This window comes from Galeopterus variegatus, unplaced genomic scaffold, assembly GCF_000696425.1.
Source record: "Galeopterus variegatus unplaced genomic scaffold, G_variegatus-3.0.2 Scaffold367, whole genome shotgun sequence".
Taxonomy (NCBI): domain Eukaryota; kingdom Metazoa; phylum Chordata; class Mammalia; order Dermoptera; family Cynocephalidae; genus Galeopterus; species Galeopterus variegatus.
The window spans coordinates 163,320-188,207 of record NW_007726478.1 but is presented as its reverse complement, the minus strand read 5'-3'; the positions used below and the strand labels follow the sequence as shown (position 1 = coordinate 188,207).

The 24,888-nt window shown below is 54.7% G+C and overlaps 1 protein-coding gene across 1 annotated transcript in view; it reads right to left on the bottom strand.

Moving 5' to 3' along the window:
- Positions 1 to 4,359, bottom strand: part of NEK6 (NIMA-related kinase 6) — a 46,386-nt gene extending 42,027 nt beyond the window's left edge. Inside the window, exon 1 of the mRNA XM_008568016.1 lies at positions 4,243 to 4,359. Coding sequence (XP_008566238.1) covers positions 4,243 to 4,332 — 90 coding nt within the window. The 5' untranslated portion in view covers positions 4,333 to 4,359. The remainder of the gene's footprint in view (positions 1 to 4,242) is intronic.
- Between the last annotated feature and the right edge of the window lie 20,529 nt (positions 4,360 to 24,888).

Below are 24,888 nucleotides of genomic sequence, written 5' to 3'. Positions count from 1 at the left end.
TGGGGGCGTCCACCTTCCCACACTGTCTTTATTTACATTAGGCCTCCCCAGCAGACTGTGAGCCCCCCAAGAGTAGGCACCAGGAACCTGGTAGGCCCACAGCAGAAAGGAAACAAACACTTGCTGAATTTACAACACTTAGCAAACACTACTTGAGTATTAACGGCCATTAATATTTGGTCATTAAACATTATCCACCTACCATCATTCCTTCGGGAAGATTTTCTTAAAGATTTTGGCCTGTGTGATGCCTACCTAGCAATAGCTGCCCCATGCCCTGCAACACTATGCAATGCTCTTCTCTCGGAATAGTGCCCAAATATAACTGAACTTGGCACATCCCACGCAGGTCTGCAAAGACTTTCCAGATGGAAGACACATTAGCCAGGGCTTTCTCAGGCAAGAACTCCTTTCCCCTTCTTGGAAATTCATGTGGTTCCTAGTGGGTCAGCTGAGCCTTGTATTTCATTCCCGATGAAAATACTCTGTAGCAAATTGGTAACATCATAAAGCATGGGGCATTTTAAGCTCCTTCTCTCAACTCCATTCATTCATATGTTAGAAACCTCAATAAAAGCAAGTGCGTTCAGCTTTCCTAAGTGTATACGAATCTCATACAGGATTCTGCTGGGTTCGGCAAATATATTTTCGTGTGTTGACGGCTCTCAGAGCTAGAAAGCTTCCTGAAATGAACAAACCACTAGCGATGGGTGTAGAAGGTTAACAAAAACCATGGCTGGAGTGTCTATAGTTTATGTTCTTCCTACACTGGGGATATTATCCAGCTCTGGGGTCTTTAGCTGTGAAAACTAAAATGATTTTTAAAATATAAGAATAAGATCCGTGACATACCATCTCCTCGATACACACAACATTAGGTGCCATGTTAGATGTTTAAAATATATTGGCCGGCCCGGTGGTGCACTGCTACAGTGCGCCGCTTCCGAGCGCGGTGGCACTCCCGCCGAGGGTTCAGATCCCACATACAGACCGGTTCCCGCTCACNGGGCCTGCACTGGGCTCTTTTCTCTTCCTGCAATCACCTCCTGTCCCTGTCCTGTCCCAAATGCCTCATCATCCACTGGCAGAACTAGCTGCCCCATTCTCCAGGCTCCCTCAGCATCTGTCCATCCCTCGGTGGGGGCGTCCACCTTCCCACACTGTCTTTATTTACATTAGGCCTCCCCAGCAGACTGTGAGCCCCCCAAGAGTAGGCACCAGGAACCTGGTAGGCCCACAGCAGAAAGGAAACAAACACTTGCTGAATTTACAACACTTAGCAAACACTACTTGAGTATTAACGGCCATTAATATTTGGTCATTAAACATTATCCACCTACCATCATTCCTTCGGGAAGATTTTCTTAAAGATTTTGGCCTGTGTGATGCCTACCTAGCAATAGCTGCCCCATGCCCTGCAACACTATGCAATGCTCTTCTCTCGGAATAGTGCCCAAATATAACTGAACTTGGCACATCCCACGCAGGTCTGCAAAGACTTTCCAGATGGAAGACACATTAGCCAGGGCTTTCTCAGGCAAGAACTCCTTTCCCCTTCTTGGAAATTCATGTGGTTCCTAGTGGGTCAGCTGAGCCTTGTATTTCATTCCCGATGAAAATACACGACACTGAGGGTTGTGATCCGTTGCCGGACACAAAAAAAGACAAAAAGGAAAAAAAAATAAAATATATCTCAGTCTTCACAGCGGCCTCATGAGGGAGGTGCTGTTATCACCCTATTTTACAGATGAGGAAACTGAGGCTCAGCGAGGTCATTTACCCAACATCACCCAGCTGGTGAGGACTGGAGTTATGAACAGAACCTCAGCCTGTGGGACCTGGCACCTTCCTCTACGGGCGGTTTCAGGGAAATAGCCACACTGCCTGCCATAAAAGAAAATGCCTTTATGAACAGAACCTCAGCCTGTGGGACCTGGCACCTTCCTCTACGGGCGGTTTCAGGGAAACAGTCACCCCTCCTGCCATAAAAGAAAATGCCCCTGACCTGAAACAGGCAAGATTCGGGCTGTGATGTCTCCCCAGATGGGGTTTAAACACCAGGCTTCATGAGCCGAGGAGAGAGAAAGTGCCTGACTATCTCCATTCCCACCTGACCTGGAGCTGCACAGAGCCAGCTCTGCTGTGTGCCCGATGCTGCAAGCCCAGCTAGATGCTGGTGGCACCGGGGGCATCTTCACCTGACAGTCACTGCCCTGAACAGCCCAGCACTGAATAATCGTATCTAATTACACTTAACTGTGTCATTACCCACTCCAACATGTGCGATGGGACGCTGTGGACGCTGCGGCCACGGCAGCCCTCCACCTCCTTGCCTTGATTGTGAAATAATTACAGGACTCTCTCCTCTGCCAAATGAGGCTGTAATTAACCCTAATTGCTCGAAACGCAACTGGCTAATTCTGGGAGATTAATCAAGTGGGATTCAATTGTTAGTGAATGACTTAATATGACAAATTGCTACATTATCCAAAGAGGCCTCGCTGCCCCCAGCCATCAGCGAGATGTCCTTGTGGACTCTGGACCCACAGTGTCCTAGGTCTTCCCAGCTTTCTGGGATCTGCATCCCCAATTCTACCTAGGAAATGGGCCCCTGTGTACCAGCCAGTAACAGAAATGGAAGACTACGGATAGTACAGATGCCCATGGACCCTCAACATGCTGGTTTGTGTACACATACACGCCCACACCCATGCGCACACACACACACATACAGTGTCCACTAGTTCCTATGTCGCCTCCATGTGAATCTATGGTGGCTCCCCTTCCCAAGGGCTGGTGCAGCCCTGCACCAGGAAGCATGGCTTAGTGACAGTGCAAGCACAGGAGAAGGATTTCAGACCCACCCGCCTCCTCGGCCAGGCACCTTTATGCAGTATATAACCTGCACAACTGTACATGGCATAAGGTCAAATATCAGCCAACCTGAAGTTCTCCAACACAACTAGGCAGATAGAAGCTGTGACAAGCTTTCCACAGTTTAGGAAGGTGGTTGTCTCTGAGTGTCCCTTAATTTACGTCTCACAACCTTGGGACAAAAAACCAACCCTGGACAAATACTTTCCATCATTCCAGGCTGCCCACAGGACTCTACAGGACCTGGCCTCAGCCAGCCTGCCCAGATAAGCTCTCTGTCCGTGCCGGGACTTCGCATGCCACCTCCTTGAAGAAGCCTCTCTGGTCCCCCAGCTCGGATCCGGTGCTTTGCTGGGGCTCCATGAGCCCCTGAATTTCTTCTGCTGGGTTTATCTTTCTCTCCCATAAGGCTGTGTGGTCCCTGAGAGCAGTCCTGGGTCTGTCCCACACACAGCCACGTCCTGAGTGGGTGCACTGCACGTGTATCTGCACTTCATTAACTCAGCGGCATTGAGGGACTCCTCTGGGCCTGGCCCACGATAGTGCCACGGGCAAAACCCCACTCCAAAGGAATTCTCTGTCTAGAAAGGGAGACAGACCCAGGAACCTGTCCTCCCGTGAGATATGATCATGGCCAGGACCCAGGTGTGTGCGCATAGGTGCAGAGGCAGCTCAAAGGAACAGGAAGGAAGTCTCCCTAGAAGCAGCAGCATTTGGACTGAGATTTGGATGAGGAGTTGGGAGGGCATTCCAGACCCACAGAACAGCATGTGCAAAGCTTGGGGTGTGTAAGGCAGCTCAGAAACCCAGAAGCCACCTTTAGAAAAGCTCCAGAAGGCTGCCTGGCTCTCCAAGGTATGTAGGAAACCAGCATTCCCCAAAGCCTTGCTGGTTCTAGGTAAAGAGACTGAAGTGGGTCAGAACACGGGTAAGACCAGAAAGGGAGGCAGACATTGGCTCAGTGTAAGGAAGAGCTTCTGACCCCCAGCACACCCCTACCCAGTCCCCTGAGTCCCTCGCTCTCCTCGGGGCCTCCACAGCCCCTCTGTATCCTTCTAGCCAGTGCTGATCTCTCTGAGATAAAGCCGATCCATTCACAAGGAAACCCCCCAGGGGCAGGACCAGGGACTGGAGTCTCAGCCCAGAGTTTGGCACACACAGAGGAGGATTCTGCGTGTAGCTGAATTAAATGAAGGGCTCACTAGATTAGGCAGTGAGCTCCCCATCATTGGAAGCATTCAAGAAGAGGTTCTGTCTGGGTATGCTAAGGGGCTTCCTCCAATGGCTGGGACTCAGACAAAGGAGCCTCAGAAATCTGTGTTCCTCAAAGACTCTTCAGTGCACTGCAGACAAAGGAAAAGGGCTTACCTGGAGATCAGGAGAGTGCGTGGGCCCTGGTGTATGGCAGAGATTGTTCGGGCTCCCTCCATGGGGCATGTGGCTGGGCTGTCCTGCCATCCTGCATGCCAGCCTCACAAGGGCACAGGCTGCAACAGAAAACAGGGCCTGTTCACTTTCTCCTCACAATGGACACCAGAAAGAGCAGGTGTTTTCACTTGCCCCATTTTACAGATGCACAAACCAAGGTACAGAGCAGTTAAGTAACTTGCCCATGGTCACTGAGGGCAGGGCTAGGACTTGACACCCCATGTGACACACTTTCCCTCCATTGCACTGTCCTAGGTTGCTAGGATTATCCCCACTGGAAAGAGGAGGATACCAAGGCTCCTGGCAGGGAAAAGTCTGTCAGTGGTCCCCAGGCCAGCAAGGGAGGCACCAGATTCATCCACATTTGCTGAAGTCCAGAGCCTTGTTCTTTCCACAGTTCTGTCCCCCTGTCCCCCATCATCAACCCCACATAAACCCAGGTTGGCAGCCTGGGTGGTCAGAAGAGAGAGACCTGAGTCAGTCTGTGAGCAGGAGCTGCAGGAAGGGCCCCATGTCCTTGTCCTTGCTGGGCCCTGGTGCACCAGCCACTGAGACACGGGGAAGGCCAGGGCCCATGGGCCTGCTCACTGTCCTGCACAAACCTCTGGGCAGGGGCAGAGCCCTCTGCACAAAGGAGCAGCCCCCCCAACCTCTGCTTGGGCTCCCCTGGGAGAATCAAGGATGCCAGTCACCAGGAGCTATAGCAACCGCAACAGCTCTCCCTGATAAAGTACCCACTATGTGCCCAGTCCTAAGCTAAAGGCCATCTGAGTATCACCCCCAGCATCACTTCTCCTCATGTCAGAGACAGTCTCTGGCCTCTGCCATCTGACAAGTGCCTCTGGGGCAGGGTCTGAGGCTTATGCACACAGAAGAAGCTGTACAGCCTAGTATCACCCCCAGCATCACTTCTCCTCATGTCAGAGACAGTCTCTGGCCTCTGCCATCTGAGGGGCAGGGTCTGAGGCTTATGCACACAGAAGAAGCTGTACAGCCCGAGGGAAGAGGTGCTATCTAGCCCCCAAGATCCTCCCTAATGCAAGGGGAAAAGCCCTCCTCAGAGGAGGGAAGACCTTCATTCACCACAGAAGCATTTCTGCAGCACCTTCTGTGTGCCAGGGCGCACTTGGGCTCCCACCGCGGAAGGCACCTGGCATGGTGCAAGCACACGGTGAGGCTCCCAATCCTGGCTGCTGCCACTTTTACCAGGCCCACCCTGGATGTCCCCAGGGCACCACTCGCTTGACCACGTCTTAGATGAAACCCCCATGAGGACTGGCCCAGGCTACTGGAGCAGCTTTGTTGCATCCCATGGAGAGCCAGAAATCCCTAGGAATGGATGGCCCCTGGGGACGGCCCTTGTTCAATAACTGAGCAGGGCAGGCATGAAAGGCCTCGGGTCAGAGCAACTCAGCTCTGCCAGCTTTCCCCTGGTCATCTGCACACCAGCCATCCCCACCAGCCGAATCCCAAACTGAGAGTCTACCCAGCCTGCTGGGTTGGTGCCCCGCTGCGTGCATCTCTAGGTAGACCCAGGACCCATCGACACAGGGGTGTTCTGGAAAGTGGGAAAGGAGTTGACGCCAATTGGAGTTGTTACAGCCAGTGCCCTGGAGATCTGGTCGCTGTGTCTCAGGCTGCAAATCACTCTTCCTTCCTCCAGCTACCTGTGGCTGGACGTCCCAGGCTCCAGGATGTCTATGACACCAACCCTTAAATCGCCCACCCGGATTGACCCTCGGGCTCCCCAGCTGTGCCCTTGAAGGCACCCAAGGCTCCCTAGAACCTGTGCACTAGTGACAAGCACAGTTCCTCTTGTGTCCTTGGGCAGCCCCTCCTTGCCCCTCACACACCTTTTCACCTGCTGTTTTGGGGAAAAACTGCTCTCGGGTACACAGAGCAGAGGACAGGAACTGAGGCCACAGGGAGCAGACGGTACAGACTGTAGAATGCACCCAACACAGGGTCGCAGGGGGCTCTCACTGGCTGAGGGTCCTGCCAAGCGCAGCCCATGCGGTCTCCTGCCTATAAAGCTGCTGAAACTCAGCCAGCTTTGACCCACAGACAGGTCACCTAATGTGGTTCCTAATGAGTATAGATAAACAGTTAGATCTCTTGCTGTCTGTGTACATGGGGTGCTATCTTGGTTCAGTGTCACGTGGAGGGGCGTTAGGGGCACGCCTCTCCCCCTCCCCACACCCCTGCACCTCGGTGCAGCCTCACTTCCCTCCTGCACCACTGTGTCGCCCAGCACCAGGTGCTCTGCCTGCCAAGCCCTGCGATGCAGGTGGGACCAGGGTGCCCCCAGCGTCTCCTGCCATCTGGGCTGAGCTTCCACACTGGAGCTCACACCCCCAGGACCCTTTACGAAAAGCCCCAGGATGAACAGATAAACACGGAGCAGCTTCTGCAGGCATCCTGTTACTCAGGGGGGAATATAAGAGGGAGCAGAATGTAAAATGCGCATGAATTTGAAGATAAAACCCAAGACTCCTGCAGGCTCTGCAGCTGCTTCGGGCTGCACCCCCAAACCCCTCGGGGTGACATGTTCACCATCTTCTGCCCTCAGGGATAACTCAGGGGAAAAGTTGGAGGAGAACTGTCTTCAGCGGAAAAGTTCCATCTTCATCTTAGAAGGCACCAGACTCGGCCCACAGGCCACTCCACAGAGGCCCGCGCATGCACCTGCTCACCTGCCCACCTGCACAGCTGCCCACCTTCCCTGGGCTCCCCACAGACTGGAAGCCACAGCAGTGTCTGTCTCTGGATTCCCCTTCCCTCATCCCACCTCATCCAGCTCCAGACCCACGGGCTTTGGGGCCAGCAGACCTGGGTTTGAATCTCAACCCTGTCACTCACCAGCTGGGACCTTGGGCAAATCCCATGGGGCAGGAGCCTAGCAGACGTTTGTAAATGTCATTCTAGTCTTCTACACCAGGCAGGATAGCCCCTCCAACAGCTGTGCCCAGAGGCAGCATCTGCACACTCTCAGAGCTCAGGGAGCCTTGCAAGGGGGTGCCATGCCATCGGTAATAACAGTAATAACGACGACGATAATAGTGCTGTGCCCCTATTATGCTGGGCCCTGCTTTATACGCTTCACCTCTATTAGCCGATCTCATTTTAACAACAAACGCACAAGACAGGGACTGTTATTGTCCCATTTTACAGATGAAGAAACTGAGGCACAAGGAGATTAAGAGATTTGCCCAGGTCACATGGTCCAATTCCACGACATTCACTGCACCCCTCACAGGTTCTTACACAGCAATACATCATCTTCCTTTCTGCTGGATCCCTGCAGAACAAGTCCCCTCTCCATTCAAGAATGGGGCCTGTGCTGACGCACAGGGGCGATCCCAGGGCCGGCAGACCACAGAGACCACTTCCTTCACAGGAGCCCCACAGGCAGCAGCCCCCACAGACCCTGCCCTGCAGACTGCTTGCAGCTGATGAAGCACTACCGTCCACACCACCTTTTCTGCCAGACCCCTGGGGCCTTGGTATATTACTAAGAGCTGTTCTGTCCAGAACCTAATGAAACCTGCTGCACCACGTTCCCCAGGGAGGAGGAGGGGCCTTTGTTGCAGGAAAGCAGCAGCTGAGGACTCTGCAAATCCCTGCCCACCAGGTGCTAGAGAGAGTCACTACAAAGAGGAAGGAGGCAGGGAGGGAGGGAAGGAAGGAGGAAAGGAAGGGAGGAAAATTCTAGAAAGTAAAGGTTCTCTGAGCACTTTCAGCGGGCCAGGTCTTTCACATTCACCCTCGGGGCTGTTGGTAGACCTGTTTTACAGATGGGGAAGCTAAGACTCAGAGAGGGGAGGCTCAACGCCATTTGGCTAATAAGCTGTGGAGGGGGGATTCAAACCCAGATTTCACTGATTCCAAAGTGCTTCCTCGTTTCGAGAAATACGCTGCCTCTTGGGGCTCTCTGGGGATGTTGGATTTTAGGAAATTTGCATTGTTGGTCCATACCTCAGCAGAAACCCAAGCCCCTTACCCTGGAAATTCCTGCCAGAAACTGCTTCTCAGGGTGTGCAGATGCAGAAAGACTAAGGCAAGGGGGATTTGGAGGGACGAGACATGGGGAGCAGGGTAAAGACCCTTGGTCCCTTCATGCAGGCACCTCCGGGTAACACGGGGAGCTGCCTATCCCCAGGATCCCGCAGCTCCTGCCAAGTGCAGAACAATGAGGCAGTGGCTGCCAAGCCCAAGTCAGGGGCCAAAAATCCACGGAATGCAAGGCCCGGAGCCGCAGGCTGCAAGGAACACCACCTCAAAGAGCGCCTTTCTTCTGCAGCAAGCAAGGGCCCTGCATTTCCAAAGCACTGTGAATGCACAACGCAGCTTCCCAGCCTGGTTCCCAGCTTTGGAGTGAACAGCAACAATAAGCTGCCACGTGTTGTGAGTCTACCAGGTAGTCAGGGAATGGATCATGAAGAGCCCAGGGGTTAAGGGAGACCAGCTCAGGAGCCAGACTGCCTGGGTTCAAATCCTGACCCAGTTCCATCTAACCACGCAGTGACTCAGTCTCCTTATCTGGAGAATGGGGCTAATAGTAAGATCTGCCTCTTCGGGTCACCGAGAGGATGAAATGTGTTCATAGATGTAAACTCCCTAGAACAGAGCCTGGCACATGGGAAGGGCCACGTCTGAGGTGCTGGCTGCTGTCAGCGTTGTCTGCACCAACCCTCACTGCACAGTGGAGGACTGATTGCCTTCACAAGACAAACGGACTGAAGCTCAGAGAGGGGCAGGGACTTGACCAGGGTCACACAGCTGGTAAGCGACAGAGCTGGGGCTGTTGAACCCCAGCTTACTGCTCTTTGGACCACCCTGCATGGCTGGGATTGTGCCAGAGCAAACATCTTCTTCATCACTTATGTGAACTGTAGCCACTTTTGCAAAGCCCTGTGACATGCTCCTCCCTGCCCAGCCTTGGACAGGGCTCTAACATGTGTAGAGCAAACATCTTCTTCATCACTTATGTGAACTGTAGCCACTTTTGCAAAGCCCTGTGACACGCTCCTCCCTGCCCAGCCTTGGACAGGGCTCTAACATGTGCGGGACCATAGAGAGACCCAGCAGCTGGGGTTTAATCTGGGTACTCCCTGGAAGGGATTGGCTGCTGCATTGGGCTGGACTATGAGGTTCCAAGGGGCCTTTCTGACCAAAACTGCCACCTGGTCTTGCCTCCCAATTTCTAGAAACCTCATCTGGGGGAAGTCTCTCCTTTGCCTCCTGCCAAATGCCCCACCTCGGGGAGGCTGGTGGCTCATGGTGGCCCTGCCAGTGAAAGATGATCCAAGGTACCAGGAAGGCTCTGACCAAGGACCCTGCTTGGAGCAGGTTTGGGGGCCTAGGCATGCAAGGGTCCGTGTGTGCTGGGGTCTTCTGACGGTGCCTTCGTAGACTACATGGTGCATGTATTTGTTTCTACCTCACCTTGCTCCAAACCCTAGGGTGGTAACTGTGTGTCTGGCCTGCAGCTCTTTGCACCTGTGTGTGCATGTGCATGTGCATGACCAGGGCTCATCTGACACCCATGAGGATATGAGCCCAGGCACATTCTCGTTCTGTCCACTGAGGCGGGGGTGGACGTGGCACAGGCCAATGTGGCTCCCAGGCTGACAGGTGCTGCTAAGCCCCAGGAGAGCCGCACGGGCAGCCTCGGAGGTCAGCTTCGGCTAGACGCTGCATTCCTCGCCGGTGAGAAAGGCCCCTTCTCGGTCCCTCCAGCAGGCAAACAGCTTCTCAGGTTGTTTTCCCTAAAGCAAGAAGCTATCCCCGGCTTCACACTCATACACACGCGGTTTCTTTCCTCCCCAAGTGAATAACCCAATACCAGAGCCAGCACAGGGGCTATTTCTGCTCGTCCCGCTGGCTTTTGGCAGCAGAGACCTAGGACGGATGCCCACTGCCTGGGGCCTTCAGCCAGCCTAGGGAGGTTCCACAAGCTGGCACTCTTTCCTCCCCAAGTGAATAACCCAATACCAGAGCCAGCACAGGGGCTATTTCTGCTCGTCCAGCTGGCTTCTGGCAGCAGAATGGACGGATGCCCACTGCCTGGGGCCTTCAGCCAGCCTAGGGAGGTTCCACAAGCTGGCACAGCTCAAGAAACCCCCTACAGAGATGGAGATCCAAGGCCCAGCAAGGAGAGACGAGAGCTTACTGTGCCTGGCCATCAATGGGGTCAAGGACAGACATGCTTCAGCATCAGCCAACAGCCATGGGTGATTTGACATCTCCCAAAAAACCTGAGAGGTGCTATCACCCCCATTTTGCAGATGAGGAAACTGAGGATCTGAGGAGAAACATGAATTGCCAAAGTAAGTCCATACAGTGAAGAGAGCTGCCATTTGAGACTGCTTCTCAGACCAGCAAGACTGAGCAACTAGAGAAAGAAACTCCACTGTGTCCCAGCCAGCACAAGGCCAGGGGCAGTAAGGAATGCCCCATGCATGCGGACTGGCTGATGGGGACGGTAACAGCCCACCACCAACACAGCGTGCATCACATACACGCCAGGTGTGTGCCAAGTGCTGCATATACCTCGTGCAACCTCGCACACCCCACGTGGGACTGCCGTAATCCACACGGTGCAGAGGAGGAAATGAAAGTTCAGACAGGTTAAGTGCCAGGTCCAAGGTCACACAGCAGGAGACAGACAGAACTTGAAACCAAGTCTGCCTTGGTCCACACTGCGTTGGGAAAGCACATGGAAGAGCGACTCAGTGAATGAATGAATTCTGGCCCCAAGTGCGGCTCTGGCTGCTGTGCGCCTCTCCCGCCACAGCCGCCCTTCTCGTCTGGTCTTGGGATAAGCAGACGTTACCCATTCATCACTTGACAGGAAGCAGCCAGATCTCAGGCCAGAGTCATGGGGGCCTGTCGAGCTGGAGGGGATGAGCCACAGATGGTGTCTGGTTTCCGCTGGTCCTGTGTCCCCTCACGCTTCCCCCCACCCCCACCCAAGCCACACACACTGCTCAGATTCTGTGGCTCCAGGACCAGCGGAAGCCTGGCTTTTCTGTATGCTGCAAAGCCTCAGGACCACAAGCCACTCCCTGGAAGGAGGGTGCAGGTCATGCAGAGGGGCTCCTAACTGCCCCCCTTCTTCAGGGCAGTGGGGCCTCCCCCAGGGTGGGCCTGCAGAACCTTGAGGCCAGCTGGTTGGGGGTGACACCAGGCCCACCCAGCCAACAGCACTGCCACAGCCACAGTGGGATCTTGGGAAAGTCCCATCCCCTTCCTGAGCCTCCATGTCCTCATTCATAAAGAGGAGGCACAGCCTGACCTTCCAGGGCATCTAGGAGGCCTCTGCAGACACAGTGGGCAATCAGGAGGTCCCCCAGGTCCTGTTCCCCATCTGACGGCGTCCACAAGGATTTCTCCCTAAAGTCGGGCTGTTCAGGACACAAACTGCTTCCTTTGTCATGGACTGCCTCCTCTGCCAGCCTTTCAGAGTGATAGACTGATCTCAGCGGCATCTTGAAACCTACAGTGCCTCTCCCAGGGCCTGGCACAAAGCGGGCACCCAGCGGGAGTTGGCTGGATAAATGCCTAACCAGTAGGTGGAAGGGCTCCTCCCACCTCCTGAAACCCCAGAAACCTCTGCCTAGGGCTCGGAATCCCTGTGGTCGTAGATCGGACAAAATTCCCCAGGAGATTCAAAACGAACCGCACCACACTCTGCAGGGTTTCCCGGGGCCTTTTTTAAGACTGAGGAGGCTCCTGATCACTTTTCACTTCCTCCTTCTCAAGTAATAAAACCCAATTCTGGAAGGAAAAAAACATAGGCTCTGGAAACATCTTCTCTCAGTTAAAGGAGCAGGGAGGCATTTGGTTTCTGTCCGGGAAGGCCCTTGGCTCTGGGACCTACCTGGTCGAGGCTGGGCCTGGTCTCGCCCCCTAAAGATGAAGCTGAGATCGCTGAGCACTTCCTCTGTCAGCATGCTGCATGCAGATCTCAGCAGTGACATCTGCACCCCCCCCCCATTTTACAGATGAGGAAACTGAGGTGCAGAGAAGTGAAGTGATTTGTCAAGCTCGTGCAGCCCGTAAAGGGGACAGCCTGTATTTGAACCCAGAACTGACTCTCTCCAAAGTCTGGGTTTTGATATCATTTCCCTGGGGCGAACCTTGGAGACCACCGCAGGAGCCAGGGGAAGCTGGGATCTCACTCTTCTAGGAGACTCAGACCCCCTAGCAGGCCCGCATCCTGGTGACCCCTGCCCTCCCAGGAAATAAGCTTGCTCTTTCCTCAAGGCTTTGTCAGGCTCTGCTTCCCCTCCCTGTAGTGAACTGCCTCCCAGCAAACCTCGCTCTTCCTTTGATGCCCAAGCAGGGCACCTCCTCCAGGCAGCCTTCCAGAACTCCCCTGGTCTGTCACTCCTGGTTCCTTAGTTCTGGTCCTTCATGCTGTCTCTGCCTAATCAATAGTCTTCTTCTCCCTCAACATGGAAATTTCTTTCAGGGCAGAGACCAATCCACTCACCTCCATGGCCCCAGCAGGCAGCGGAAGGAGGGCTGGGTAAACAGCTGCTGACCATAGCCTAAGAGAGAGAAGCCCAGCACCTTCTGCCAGCTCCTCCCCTAGCCCCTAGGGGAAGCTGGGGTTTAAGGGAAAGGAGGGACTTCAGAGAAGAAATTCCCATGCTCCCATCTCCTATCTCAGGCTGCAGATACTGCCCTGCTAACCAACAGTGGAAGGGGGAAACCCAGTAGAGTGGCCCCGAGGGGGCTGAAGGGCTTCAGCGTTTGTAACGGGCTTGCCCTGGGCCCCAGGAGAGCATCTACGATCCCACCAGTGGCCTCCACACGGGTCAAGTTCTGGAGCCCCTGGCCTCCTCTAATTTTCTCTCCTTCCTGCAGGAAGGGGCAACCAAAACCCACCCGGAGAGAAGAGTCGCTTTTTCTGCTTCCCCCACAATTTCAGGAGCTCTGGTGAAGCCCGGGGATTACTCAACGTGAAACCTGCTGTCGGCAACCGCCCCTGTCCCAGTGTGGTGGCAAAGGTCCTGCCAGACGCTGGGCTCCCTGGCAGCCCCCACTGGGCAGGTGGTTGAGCAAGCAGCAGGTGGCAGAGATGCAGTCAGGTCGGGGTCCCTGGAGCCCAGGCCTAAGGTCTCTCGGGCCTGGCCCCAGTAATGTGTCGGGCACACCCCCGAGGGCAATGCTGCCACCTTCAGGAGAGAGGAAAGTGCAAGCAGCTCCGCACAGCAGGAGGCAGGCAAAAGCGGGTACCTTTCAAAGTGGCTCCTGAGAAGCTCCAAGAAGGTCTGCTCCGTCGGGGGCCTCTGGGGATCAGAGTGGCCTCTCTGTGCAGGGCAGGTGAAGGAAGAAGGGCCCACAGTCTCCAAATGGGGCTCTGTATGGGACTTCCCCTTCCCAAGACTCCAGTCCCCAGACACCACCAAAAGGAAACTCCCCCACCACACACTGCTCCAAAAATAGCTCCTGCTGCCACCTTAATGGTGAATGGAACTTGTCACAGCCGCCATGGAGCCCACTGCTGGCCAGGGACTGGAATCTGATGGCAGCAGCCGCTGGACAGACTTTGAACCCACAGAGGCCTGGAACGCAATCGGGGTACACTCGAGGATCACCCAGTCCTGCTCCCACACTTTGCCCTAGGGAAACTGAGGCAGGAGGGCACGAGACCGACCTCATCACCCAACTTCACACCCCACACTGCACAGACAAAGGGATCTGCCCTCCGGGCTGCACCAACCTCTCCCCACCCTAACCATAACCAGGCACCTAGACAGCAGACACCAGGAGAAAGCAGCCTGGGCTCCAGGAAGGACGTGGGTCCCTCCAGCCCCACCCATCCCCACTGGGGCCCAAGCAAATACCAAGGAGCATAAAAGGTCTTGCTGTCCCTTTAGAAGCTTGACCCTTTCTACTCTCTCCTTTGTACGTTGGGCCGAAAATGTTTGTTACTCATGAGAGATGAGAGCCCTGGCAGGTGGCAGTCCTGGGTTCCAGTCCTGACTCTGCAACATCCCAGCTGCACGTGCCCCCGTGTTCCCATGAGCGAAACAGGGACAAGAATAGTATTCCTTGACATTACTAGAGTTATATGACATCATGTGAGTCAAAGGCACTCAGCACAGGGCCTGGCACATGGCAGACGCCTAGTCAGTGGCTTCCTGTTTGATTGTTATTACATCCGCATTCGGTCCCTGCCCTCTCCAGAACTGAGGACTCAGGGTGCTCCTGCCCTCCCTTCCCTGCATGTCCTTCCAGCTGCCTTCGCCATGCAAGGCCAGTGCTGATGACTTGAGACCCCACGCGACTCAGACCATAGCCCTGCTCTCACAGGAGCCCCAAAAGAGGGCCCTGGGACAGAATCCACAAGCCAGAAAGTGTCCCCAGAAGAGGTCTGATGGCTCCAGCTTCTGGCTAGGCCAGGTCACAAACAGCTCCTTGTGAGGGAAGTCTGAGGTGGCCTAGAAGGACGGGCAGGATTTGGACCAGAAGGGAAGGGGGTTCCTGGCAGAGGACACAGTGGGATTAAAGGCATGGAGACTGGACAGACCTCCGTGTCTGTGGGAGGAAGTCAGGGAAGGCTCTGCAGGCCGACCCCAGCCTCGGGCCCTGAGTAGGGCTCAGCGCGTATTCCGCGGCCAGCACCTGCGTCTTCCTTCAGAACAAGAGCAACCTCTACACTGGGCAAAGCACCCCCCGTTCCCCATCTGCAGCTCCCCCACTGCTGGGACTGACACAGGCATATGGCAACTGAGGCCCCAGAGGATGTGCTGAGCAAGATCCTGGTACCAGGGCTCGGCCACCCGCCAGCACACCTTCCCCGCCGGCTGGCCCCAACTGTCGGGCATATGCCAGGTGCCAGCCTCTCAGTGGCTGTGGCTGGGCCCAGGCCAGCTGTCCACAGGTCCTCAGGGCTGGACTCCAAGCCCAGGCCCTGGTGTGTGTGACACTCCTCAAGGAGGAGGTGGCCACAGACCCACGTCCTTCACAACCCTGCTAGGTGGGTGTCACCAGCCTTGATTCACCTTTGAAGGTTCAAGTTGGGCCAGGCTTCCTGAGAGTCACCAGAAGCATGCAGCACACTCTCCAAGCGGCTGAGTACGGCTTGGTGTGTCTGGGCCACAGTGTCTTCTCCATCCAGTCCTGTCACCCCCATGGTGTTATGGGGCTGGCACATAATCAAGGCTTCTGAGGCCACATCATGGTGACCCCTATACCTTCCCATGTCTCTCTCTTGACCAGGATCCTCCCTGGCCCCAGAGTTGGGCCTGGGAAGCATGTGGCCATTTTTAACTCCCCACTGGTGACTTTTGCTGTGAGTCGTGGCATGTGGGCAGGTGGCCTAGGACTGACACGGCCTGGACTCTTACAGGGCTGCACGGTCTTGAAAAAGTCACAGTCTGTCTCTGGGCCTCAGTTTCCTCACCTACAACACAGGTGGATCAGGCTCTATAGCCTAGGAGGGCCCTTCTTGTGCAGATGGAGGATTTGTGACTCACTGAGGTACCCTGGAACTGAACTTGGGGATCCTGTATCTAAACATGTGCTCGCTTCTGGAAGGAAAACCAGATCTTCTGGGTCTGGAATGGCTAAGGGAATTTGTTCTCTGGCCTTTTAACACTTTTTGAGCCCTCCAGCCCCCTGCACACCATCCTGCCCATTCACAGTGAGCCATCGCTAAGTGGGGGCATGGCTCAGATGCCTTCAGGGCTTCCAGACACACAACCATGGAGGTGGTATGTATATGGGAGAGGAGGGTCATGCACAGAGCACCCCCTGAGTGCCAGGATATTGACAGCTTTTGTGTTCATAAAGCAACCCTGCAAGGCAGATAGCGTGTCCATTTGACAGGTGAGGAAACGGAGGCTCAGAAAGGTCATGTGAATTGCTGAAGGAGTCTCAGCGGCACAGAGGCAGAGCTTGGATGGGATGTAGGTCTGGGTCCTTGCCTGGACATCCTCTGCAGGGTTCAGAGGTTCCTACATTCAGTGAAGGAGCAATTGGGCATGGGGGGGACCAGACAAAGTGCTTAACTGTGTTGCAGAATCACAGAAGGGGCTGTTGATTGCAACTGGGTCAATCAAGGGGGCTTCGGGGAGGCAGCATACGTGATCTGGGAATAGTGGGCCAGGCAGTGAGGAGGTGGAGAGGCAGCCCAGCACAGGCTCCAGAGCCTGAGAGCCCCGAGTTCCAATCCTGGGCTGCCTCTGTCCAGCCACACAAGCTTGGGCCAGGGCCATGGTCATCACCTTGCAGTTCCCTCCTTTGTAAACAGGAGGCCATGGCAGGGCTCACCTTGTGGGGCTGCTGTGAGGAACAAGTGAGGACGTGCAAGTAAAATACCAGCCCAGGACTGTCAGGGCCCAGGTACACACAAGAGCTCAATAAAGGTGGCCACTGCTGCTACCGTGGTTACCATTATCATAAACAACCAGTGCTCATTCAACAGCAATATCCCTGCAACATATATTTCTGGCAACCCACTCTGCAAACCAGCTGTTCACAATAAGGCCAATCCCCACTCTCCAGGGGACCCCAGTCTCGTGGACAACCAGGCTCTTGAGCCTGTGGACGTGGCAGGACGTGTCCAGAGCTTCTAGGGGATCCGCTCTTTCAAGAGAATGGGAGAGGCCATACTGGCTCCTGCTTCATGCCCATAGAAGCCAGGAAGTGATGGCAAGTGGACAACCAGGCTCTTGAGCCTGTGGACGTGGCAGGACGTGTCCAGAGCTTCTAGGGGATCTGCTCTTTCAAGAGAATGGGAGAGGCCATACTGGCTCCTGCTTCATGCCCATAGAAGCCAGGAAGTGATGGCAAGGCATTTTACAAAGTTACCAGGATGGTGAACCCGAGCCGGCTTCCTTCCCCCCACTGTCTCAATAAAATAAATCTCAGCTGCGGCTGGCGAGAGACCCTATATATTTACATGACGATCGTGTCTCATGATCACAGGGCTCGTGGTTCCAGCAGGCGGCATGTGGCAGGGATGACAGCGGTCCTAGGAGAGTCACTATTTTCCGGTGACTTTTATTGTCCATTACATCCCAGCGTTTACAGGGCTCAGCTCCAGGCCTGGCAGGAATATCACACACGGTGGGGCTGGCGGGCCTTGACATTCCAGTCGCAGTGGTGCAGATCCATCCTTGGTCTCATCCCTCCACCCACATCTTTGTGTGATACCAAGACCCCAGGAGCTCTGGGGCCTCTGGTTGGGGACAGCTGGGGGGTCTAGAAGCACAGGTTTTCCTCTACCCGAGCTTCTGGCCTGCTGTCCCAGCCCAAACGACACTCTGTGGCGCTCCTTGGGCCTGTGTGGGCAAAGGGGAGGGTGTGCTAAGCTGGCTACCACTGGCTCATGGGGGCTGCTTGTCAAATTTCCAGGGATTTTGTGAGACAGCTGATATCACATTGGTTGCCTGAAATCAGCCATGGTAGGAATATTTACACCACGGAAATTGGCAAATGCTACAAACCCAGGGTTTGTACAAATCCCCCTGACCCTGGAACTCTTTGTTAAACATTTACAAGCATACCCCAGAGACGGGGTGACCTAGCAGGCCACCAAGAATACTCAGAAGGACACATGGGGTTGAGAGTCAGGTGTGAATCCCGGCTTTCTCTTCCACTTCCTGTGTGACCTTAGGTAAGTTATCTGGAAAATGGGGACACATCTAAACTCCTGGGTGGTTGTGAAGATTAGAGCACCTTATGTAAAGTTCCCCAGGTGATACTTGGTATGTAGTAGGTGCTTAATAAATGATAACTATTATCATTGATTTAGTCAGCACCTACTCTATAACAGACACTGTCTGACAGGGTTACAGAAATGCCCTAGCAGGTGACAGATGACAAGTTCTTTGAATCGGGGCAGTTCTTGATGGTCTGCAGAGGGACTTCTGCCCACATCATCTTATGGAGCCTCATGACAAAGGTGGGCAGAGAGGGACTGATGCCCAGTTTTGAGATGAGGAAATGGGGGCTCTGGGGTAGGTTTGACTTGCCTGACGCCCCTGCCAGGGGGTAGCAAGGTGGGACTCAGCCCCGGGTCTGCCCACCTCCAGTTCCAGGCCCAGACAGGCTGGCCCCTGATGGTGCCAGGCTGGCCTGAAAGTGAGCCCACACCTAGAGGACAAGAAGACCCAGGCACGGGAGACTCCAGGTTCTAGTCTTAGCTCCACGGACTCCTTGCTCTGGGTCTTTCCCCTTCCGGGCCCCAGGATCCCCAGCAAGAGGCTGGGAGGGCTGCAGTCTAAATGCTGTTGGCCATGATGACCAAGGGTCTGTCTCCTCTCCAGGCTTCCTGGCTTGGCCAAGGTCTCCCGATCCCCCATAGTCAGGGAGGACATGGGTACCTCAACACCTGCTGTGCCCCAGCTGGATCCCAGGTGAGCCAGGGCCTCTTGGCAGGAAGTAAGAGGGAGATGAGGTGGGGCAGGGCTCTTGTGCACCTGTTCAGGGTTCACCATCTCACTCGGCTGGGCAGGGCTCAGCCACCCATTTCACATATGAGGAAACTGATGTGCAGAGAGGGGGCTCCCTCCCCCAGTGCCAACAGCCTGAGAGCCGGGATTCACACCCTGGGCTGCCCAGAGCTCGTGGCTGGGGTGCCCAGCAGAAATCGCGATGCTACCAAGGCCCTCACTGCTGACGCCCTGGAGACCTACGGACGCGACACCACCAGCCGCCCAGCCTCAGCCTGCAGTGGCTGAGGAGCATTTCAATGAAACAGGAGAGTGAGAGAAGTGCAGGTGACTCTGATGACTCAAATAACCTTTGAAACCAGGAGGCAGGCGGAAGCAGGTGGCATTTCTGGTGGGTTTCACCTCACTTCTTAGAAGGACACGTCACCGGCTTTTGTTTATTCAGCACTCAACCTGGCCATCGACGGGGCCCTACGTTCGGTCAGGGTGGCACCTCTTGGCTGGCTTGTCCCTGCAGCAATCACAGACTGGCAGGTGGACACCTCCTCATTCCACAGACAGGCAAACTGAGCCTGGGGAGGGGGGCTGGCTCAGGGACACACAGCAGGGACTCAAGTTTTCAAACTTCTTTGCCAAGAGGTTAACTTTTCTATTGGATGGGACAAGAAAGGAGAGACCCTATAGCGCTTTGAGAGAAAGAGAGGGGGAAAAAAGAACTAACGGCTGAATAGAATTGCATCAAGGCCCCCAGCCAGCCCAAAGAGGTTTCAGAAATACTGTGCAGTCTGAATTCTTGTGTGCTGAAGGGTCACGCGATTTCCTTTGCAAACAGTGGGGCTGAAAAAAGTCTGACTGAGGGGGAAGAGGGGGCGGAGGGAAATGTCCTCGGGACTAGGAATCATGCGTTTCAGTCCTGGCTGCCCCAGTGACTTGCTGGGCCCTCTCTAGGCCTCAGTATACCCTTATTTATTGACTATGCACCAAGCATTGTCCTATGCACTTAAGTGATGCTAACCTACTTAACCCTCCCAACAGCCCTGTGAGGCAGGTACGTTATCATCTCCAGTTAAGAGAAAAGGAAAACAGGCGTAATGGCACAGTGCCCAGGAGAGGTACCCTGGTACTGTGGCTCCAGAACCCACGGTCCTGACCACAGGGAGGTGTGGCTCTCCAGCCTGCAGCAAGCACAGCTGATCTCTAGCATCCTTCCTGTTCTAATGGACTTTGCATCTGTGGCTTGGATGCCACAGAGCCAGCAGGCCTGTTTTTGGAGATATTGAACCATCCTCCCCAATCTCGGCTGCTGCTCCAGTCTGTTGCCTTTTCCGTGAACTCGGATTTCTTCAGTTCACTAAGCAGCCTTTATAAACTGCAGCCCGGGAGACCCTCGGGAGGCTCTCCGGGTCATGGCAGCCATCGACCCACCTCTCTGAGGCTTGCTGAGAGCAGTGAGTCCGAGCAGGAATAGACGACCCCACTCCAATGTCCGTTTTGGAGTTTTGCACTCAGGTCGGCCTCTGGGACTGCAGGAGGGAGACTGCCATTCAGGCATCCAAGAAAGAGAAAAAAACATTTATTCAGAGCCAGACAGAGCCCGCTCTGTGGAAACGATGCTGCCAGCGCGACCAGCAGCCCAGCTGTGCAAGGGATTCCCGAAAAGCCTGACCTCGGAGCTTCCACGTGGAAGGCTCAAAGGCTTGGGTGGTCACCAAGCTTTTAAAATATGCCTGGATGCTCAACTGTGTAATTCCTGAGGGAACACGGTTCTGACCCAAAACCTGGGCTTGTCTTCCAAAACAAAATTCTTCAGACAACAGACATTTTTCGGCTTAGACCGCTGATCTGGGTTTTACTCCAATCTCTAGAGTAAGAAACACTCATGCTAAGAATAGCCACGAAGTCATGCACCCCCACTGCACACCAGACACTGCACCATATATTGGGGTCCACCGGCTCACCCCACGAGGTGGGTGTTGCTATCTCCAGCTAACCAAGGAAAGGCAGATGGGGAAACTGAGGCTCAGACAGGTGCAAATTTGCACAGCTGGGAGACAGCAGAAGCGGGGGTTTGAAATCCAGTGCTGGTCTGCAGCAAAGGAAGTTGGGATGAGTCCCAGCAGAACCTGGCGTATGCGTCATTAAGAGAAGCTCTCACCAGACATGAAAGTGCAGAGAAAGTTCTATGGGGTGGTGCACGTCCAGTCTCTGGTCTCGGGCGCCCTGGACACACACATTCTTCCCTTCATAGGCATTGAAAGAATTCCCTCAGGGGGTGGGTGGGGAAGTGCAGGGCCCTAACCACCAGTTGAGCAGGCCCAACTGCAGTTAGAGTAACTCTGCAGAGACCGCCTCCACCCTGCCTTTTCGAATACACTAGAATCCACTAACTGGGAATTTTGTGCCCAACACCCCCAGCAAATCCCCCAGCTTCATTCATATTGCTGCGTTAACGTCAGATAATCATTAAACAAACTGCTGACTCCCATTCTGTTCCTGGGCGCAATAAAGACCCCGAGTCCACTCATTTGAGGTCTCGGGTCTCACCAGATACCTCAGAAAGGCCCTCAAGGAATGCATTCATGGAGAAACAGAATTGAAAGATAATACAAATCTTTCCATGAACTTTTTGCAATACCCTCGTATTTTAAAGACGAAGAAACTGAGGCACAGAGAAGAGAAGTAATGTGTCCAGGACATTTAATTATTTGCTCCCTCAATCAGCAAACATGTACTGGGCACTTACCTTGTGCTGGGCAAGGGGGACCAATCTCTGTCCTTGATGGCACTCTTCATTCAGAGGTAGGAAGGAAGTAGGAGCCTCATAAACCAAGAGCTACAACCCAGTGTGACCGCTGCTTTGTGCACCGCGGCGTGGATACACAGGGACAGGTATGTGCAGTCTACCTGGGAACACAGGGGTGTTTCCTCAACAGGAAGCAGCTCTGAGCAGAGGAGGAGGTGGGGAGGGCACTCTAGGTGTAGGGCACAGCACGTAAAAAGGCCCAGGGGTTAGACAAGCCCACGGTGAACTGTGAGATAGAGGTCTGAATGACAGCGGTGGCCTCGGGTCTGCAGAGGGGAGGGAGGCTCAGGAAATAGCATTGACAAGATGCCAGGACCACCACACACAGCTGGTAAGTGGTGCAGAGCCAGGGCTGGAACTCGGCTCTGCAGACTCCCCTTCCAGTGCTCTTCTGCACACCGCCCTGCCTCCCGCGCTTCCAAGCCTAGGTATAATTTTGTTCAACGAGTCATGTGATGAGTCAAAGCCGGAGATGCAGCCTAGCAGCATCTTACACGCACACCCCGACCTCCCCGCCCCTGTCGCATCACCTCACTTACTACGTGTCCGCCAGACGGGGGACGGGAACGTCTGCAGAAGCTCCTTCTCAAGAGGCCATGCTGAGGCTGTATCTTGGGAGCTGCTCTGGCCCCAAGCTCCTCTCTCTCATTCAGCGAGTATTTATCCAGCACCTACTGTGTGCCAGGACCCGTGCTAGGCATGGGAAGGATTCTCAAATGGTTGTTACAACCTCTAACTCACCTTGTCGTCCCTAGTCCTTCTGAGATGGGCAGGGCTGGAATCGTGACTCCTACTTCATGGGAGGGGACAAGAGAGGCTCAGAGAGGCTCTGGGACTCCTCTGCTCAAGAGCACTCAGTTGGGAGGAGTGGGCTGGGACACTAACCCAGAAACACCCACCCACAGAGCCCTCGCCAAAATAGAGAAGGGTCCCTGAGGCCCAGAGAAGCCTGGATTCCCTCTTTCCTGCCCCACAGGCCGCCTGCCATTCATTCACAAAGCAGCCAGGAATGGCGGGCCCTGTCATTAGGAGCAAGGCCAGGGCGGGCAGCTTGTGCAGAGTGCAGAGGGGCTCTTGGCCCTCTATTGTCCTGGCCGATGCACCAAAGGACTAAACGCTGATGGCCTGCATGCTGAAGACCGACCCACTGTCTACTTGTCTCTGGTGCCCGTATTAAAGCATATAAACGAATTTAGAATGCAGAGAATGGACTCTGCAGTCTGGGCAACCCTGGCTGTCCCCTGTGTCTACTCAGTGGGGGTGACGTGACCTGCCCCTGTGGCCCCAGCCAGGCCCAGGCTGTGCCGACAGCCCTTGGCTCCTGCCGTGCGTCTGTCTCCTGCACAGACATGTCAGCAGCCTCCCTGGATCCGCCGGCCTGTCCTCCCCATCCCTTATGCCCCCTGCACTGGGCTACAGTGTCCCCACAAAACTCATGTGTACCTGGAACCTGGGAATGTGGCTTTATTTGGAAGTGGTATCATTGCAGACGGGATCAAATCGAGGTCATATGCGATTAGGGTGGGCCCTCATTCAATGACTGGTGCCTTCACAAGAAGAGGGAAATTTGGACACAGACACACACGAGGAGGAATGTGGTATCATTGCAGACGGGATCAAATCGAGGTCATATGCGATTAGGGTGGGCCCTCATTCAGTGACTGGTGCCTTCACAAGAAGAGGGAAATTTGGACACAGACACACACGAGGAGGAATGCCATGTGACAACAGAGGCAGAGACGGGAGTGATGTGTCTACAAGCCAAGGAACACCAAGGATCGCTGGCAGCCGCCAGCTAGGAAGCAGCACAGAACGGATTCTCCCTCAGAGCCTCCAGAAGAAACCCACCCCGCCGACAGCTGATTTCACGCATCTGGCCTCCAGAACCGGGACAGAATGGACTTCTGTTGTTTTAAGCCATTCAGTGGGTGGCGATTTGTTACAACAGCGCTAGCGAACGAATCCGCCCACCCCCACGCCGGGGCCAGCCCGCTTCACACGGAGCCACGTTCTGGAGGCACCGAAGCCTCCCTCGGCCTCCACCTCTGCTTCTGGTGTGCAGAGGAGACAAATCAGCGGTTCCCAGGCCTGGGACCAACTCTGGCAGCTTCCCCCAAATGTTGAAGACGGACATAAGGTTGCCAACTTTTTCTGGCACTTAAAATAAAATTTCCATCTATTATCTCCATCCTTCCTAAAAGAAAGGACATCCAGCATAAGAAAGTCGCGAATGCCAGGCCTGTGCTTGCGTGTTCTTGGTTTTCTCATCTCACCACGGTCTGTGGGAATTTTACGCAGCCCGGGCCTGGCCTGGCTCTGGTATTTGGGAACCAGCAAACTCAAGCCATCATGCTTGGTGACTTTTCTTAATCCCGGCTGAGGAGAAGCAAGGCTGCCTCCTCCACTCTCCTGTGAGTACAGAAAAGGAGGTTTCCTCTCAGATTTGACCCATACATTCCGGTGCACCTGTGGGTCATTGCAGTGAACCCCCTCTGAGGACAGGGCCATCTCCCAGCCCGAGGGGGCAGGCACCCCAGGCCGGTCAATGAGGCAGCCCCCTAGTGAAGGGGAAAAGAAAATAAAAACAAAAAGCAAGAGAGGAAGCAAGAAGTACCGACCCTTCTCATGAAAAGAAAAGCAAATGGTGAAATTTCACACAATGTGCAGACATCACGGGCCCATGACTCCAGCTCTCTTCAAAGTCACCTCATAAACCACCGATTGAGAGGCCAGATGCCTGGTGCTCCGGGAGGAGCTTTTGAAACATGTGGCCCCGGCAGCCTGATGACCCAATGGACGCCAGTCACCCTGTGCTTGGAGAACATCTGCCCCACGGTAATGGGAGAGCAAGTGGGGGTAACATTCATGTGACCGTGAGGAGAGTCTCCTCTCCACCAAGCTACTCCAGAGTGCTGCTCGCATCTCAGAGGATGCCACGCTGCTGGGGACATGTTCACCCGCCATGCTCAGGCTGACAGACAGTCTGGCCCGGGGCAGTGAGCCCCACTCAGATGATAAGGTCTGACGCCGTCGCCTTCCAGGGCCAGAGTCCGTCTCCCCCTCCCGCGCATTCTGCACGCCCAGGCCGGGGGCAGGGTGGGCCCCCGTTCTCAGGAAGCCAGGAAACACACTCTTTTCTGGGCTAAATGCCCAGATTCCTTGAGCAGTCACAGGACACACTTTTTCTAAGCCGATGTAAAGCCACAAGTGTGGACTGGAAGTTTCTTCAGGCAATGTGAACCTGTGGGGACACAGACAGGCGCACCTGGAATTCCGAGCTCAAAGCTGGTCAGGAAGAGATGCCCCAGCTGACCCCAGATAGGCTGCACAGAGACTGTACTAGTTTGTGGCCTGATCTCACCCCATGTT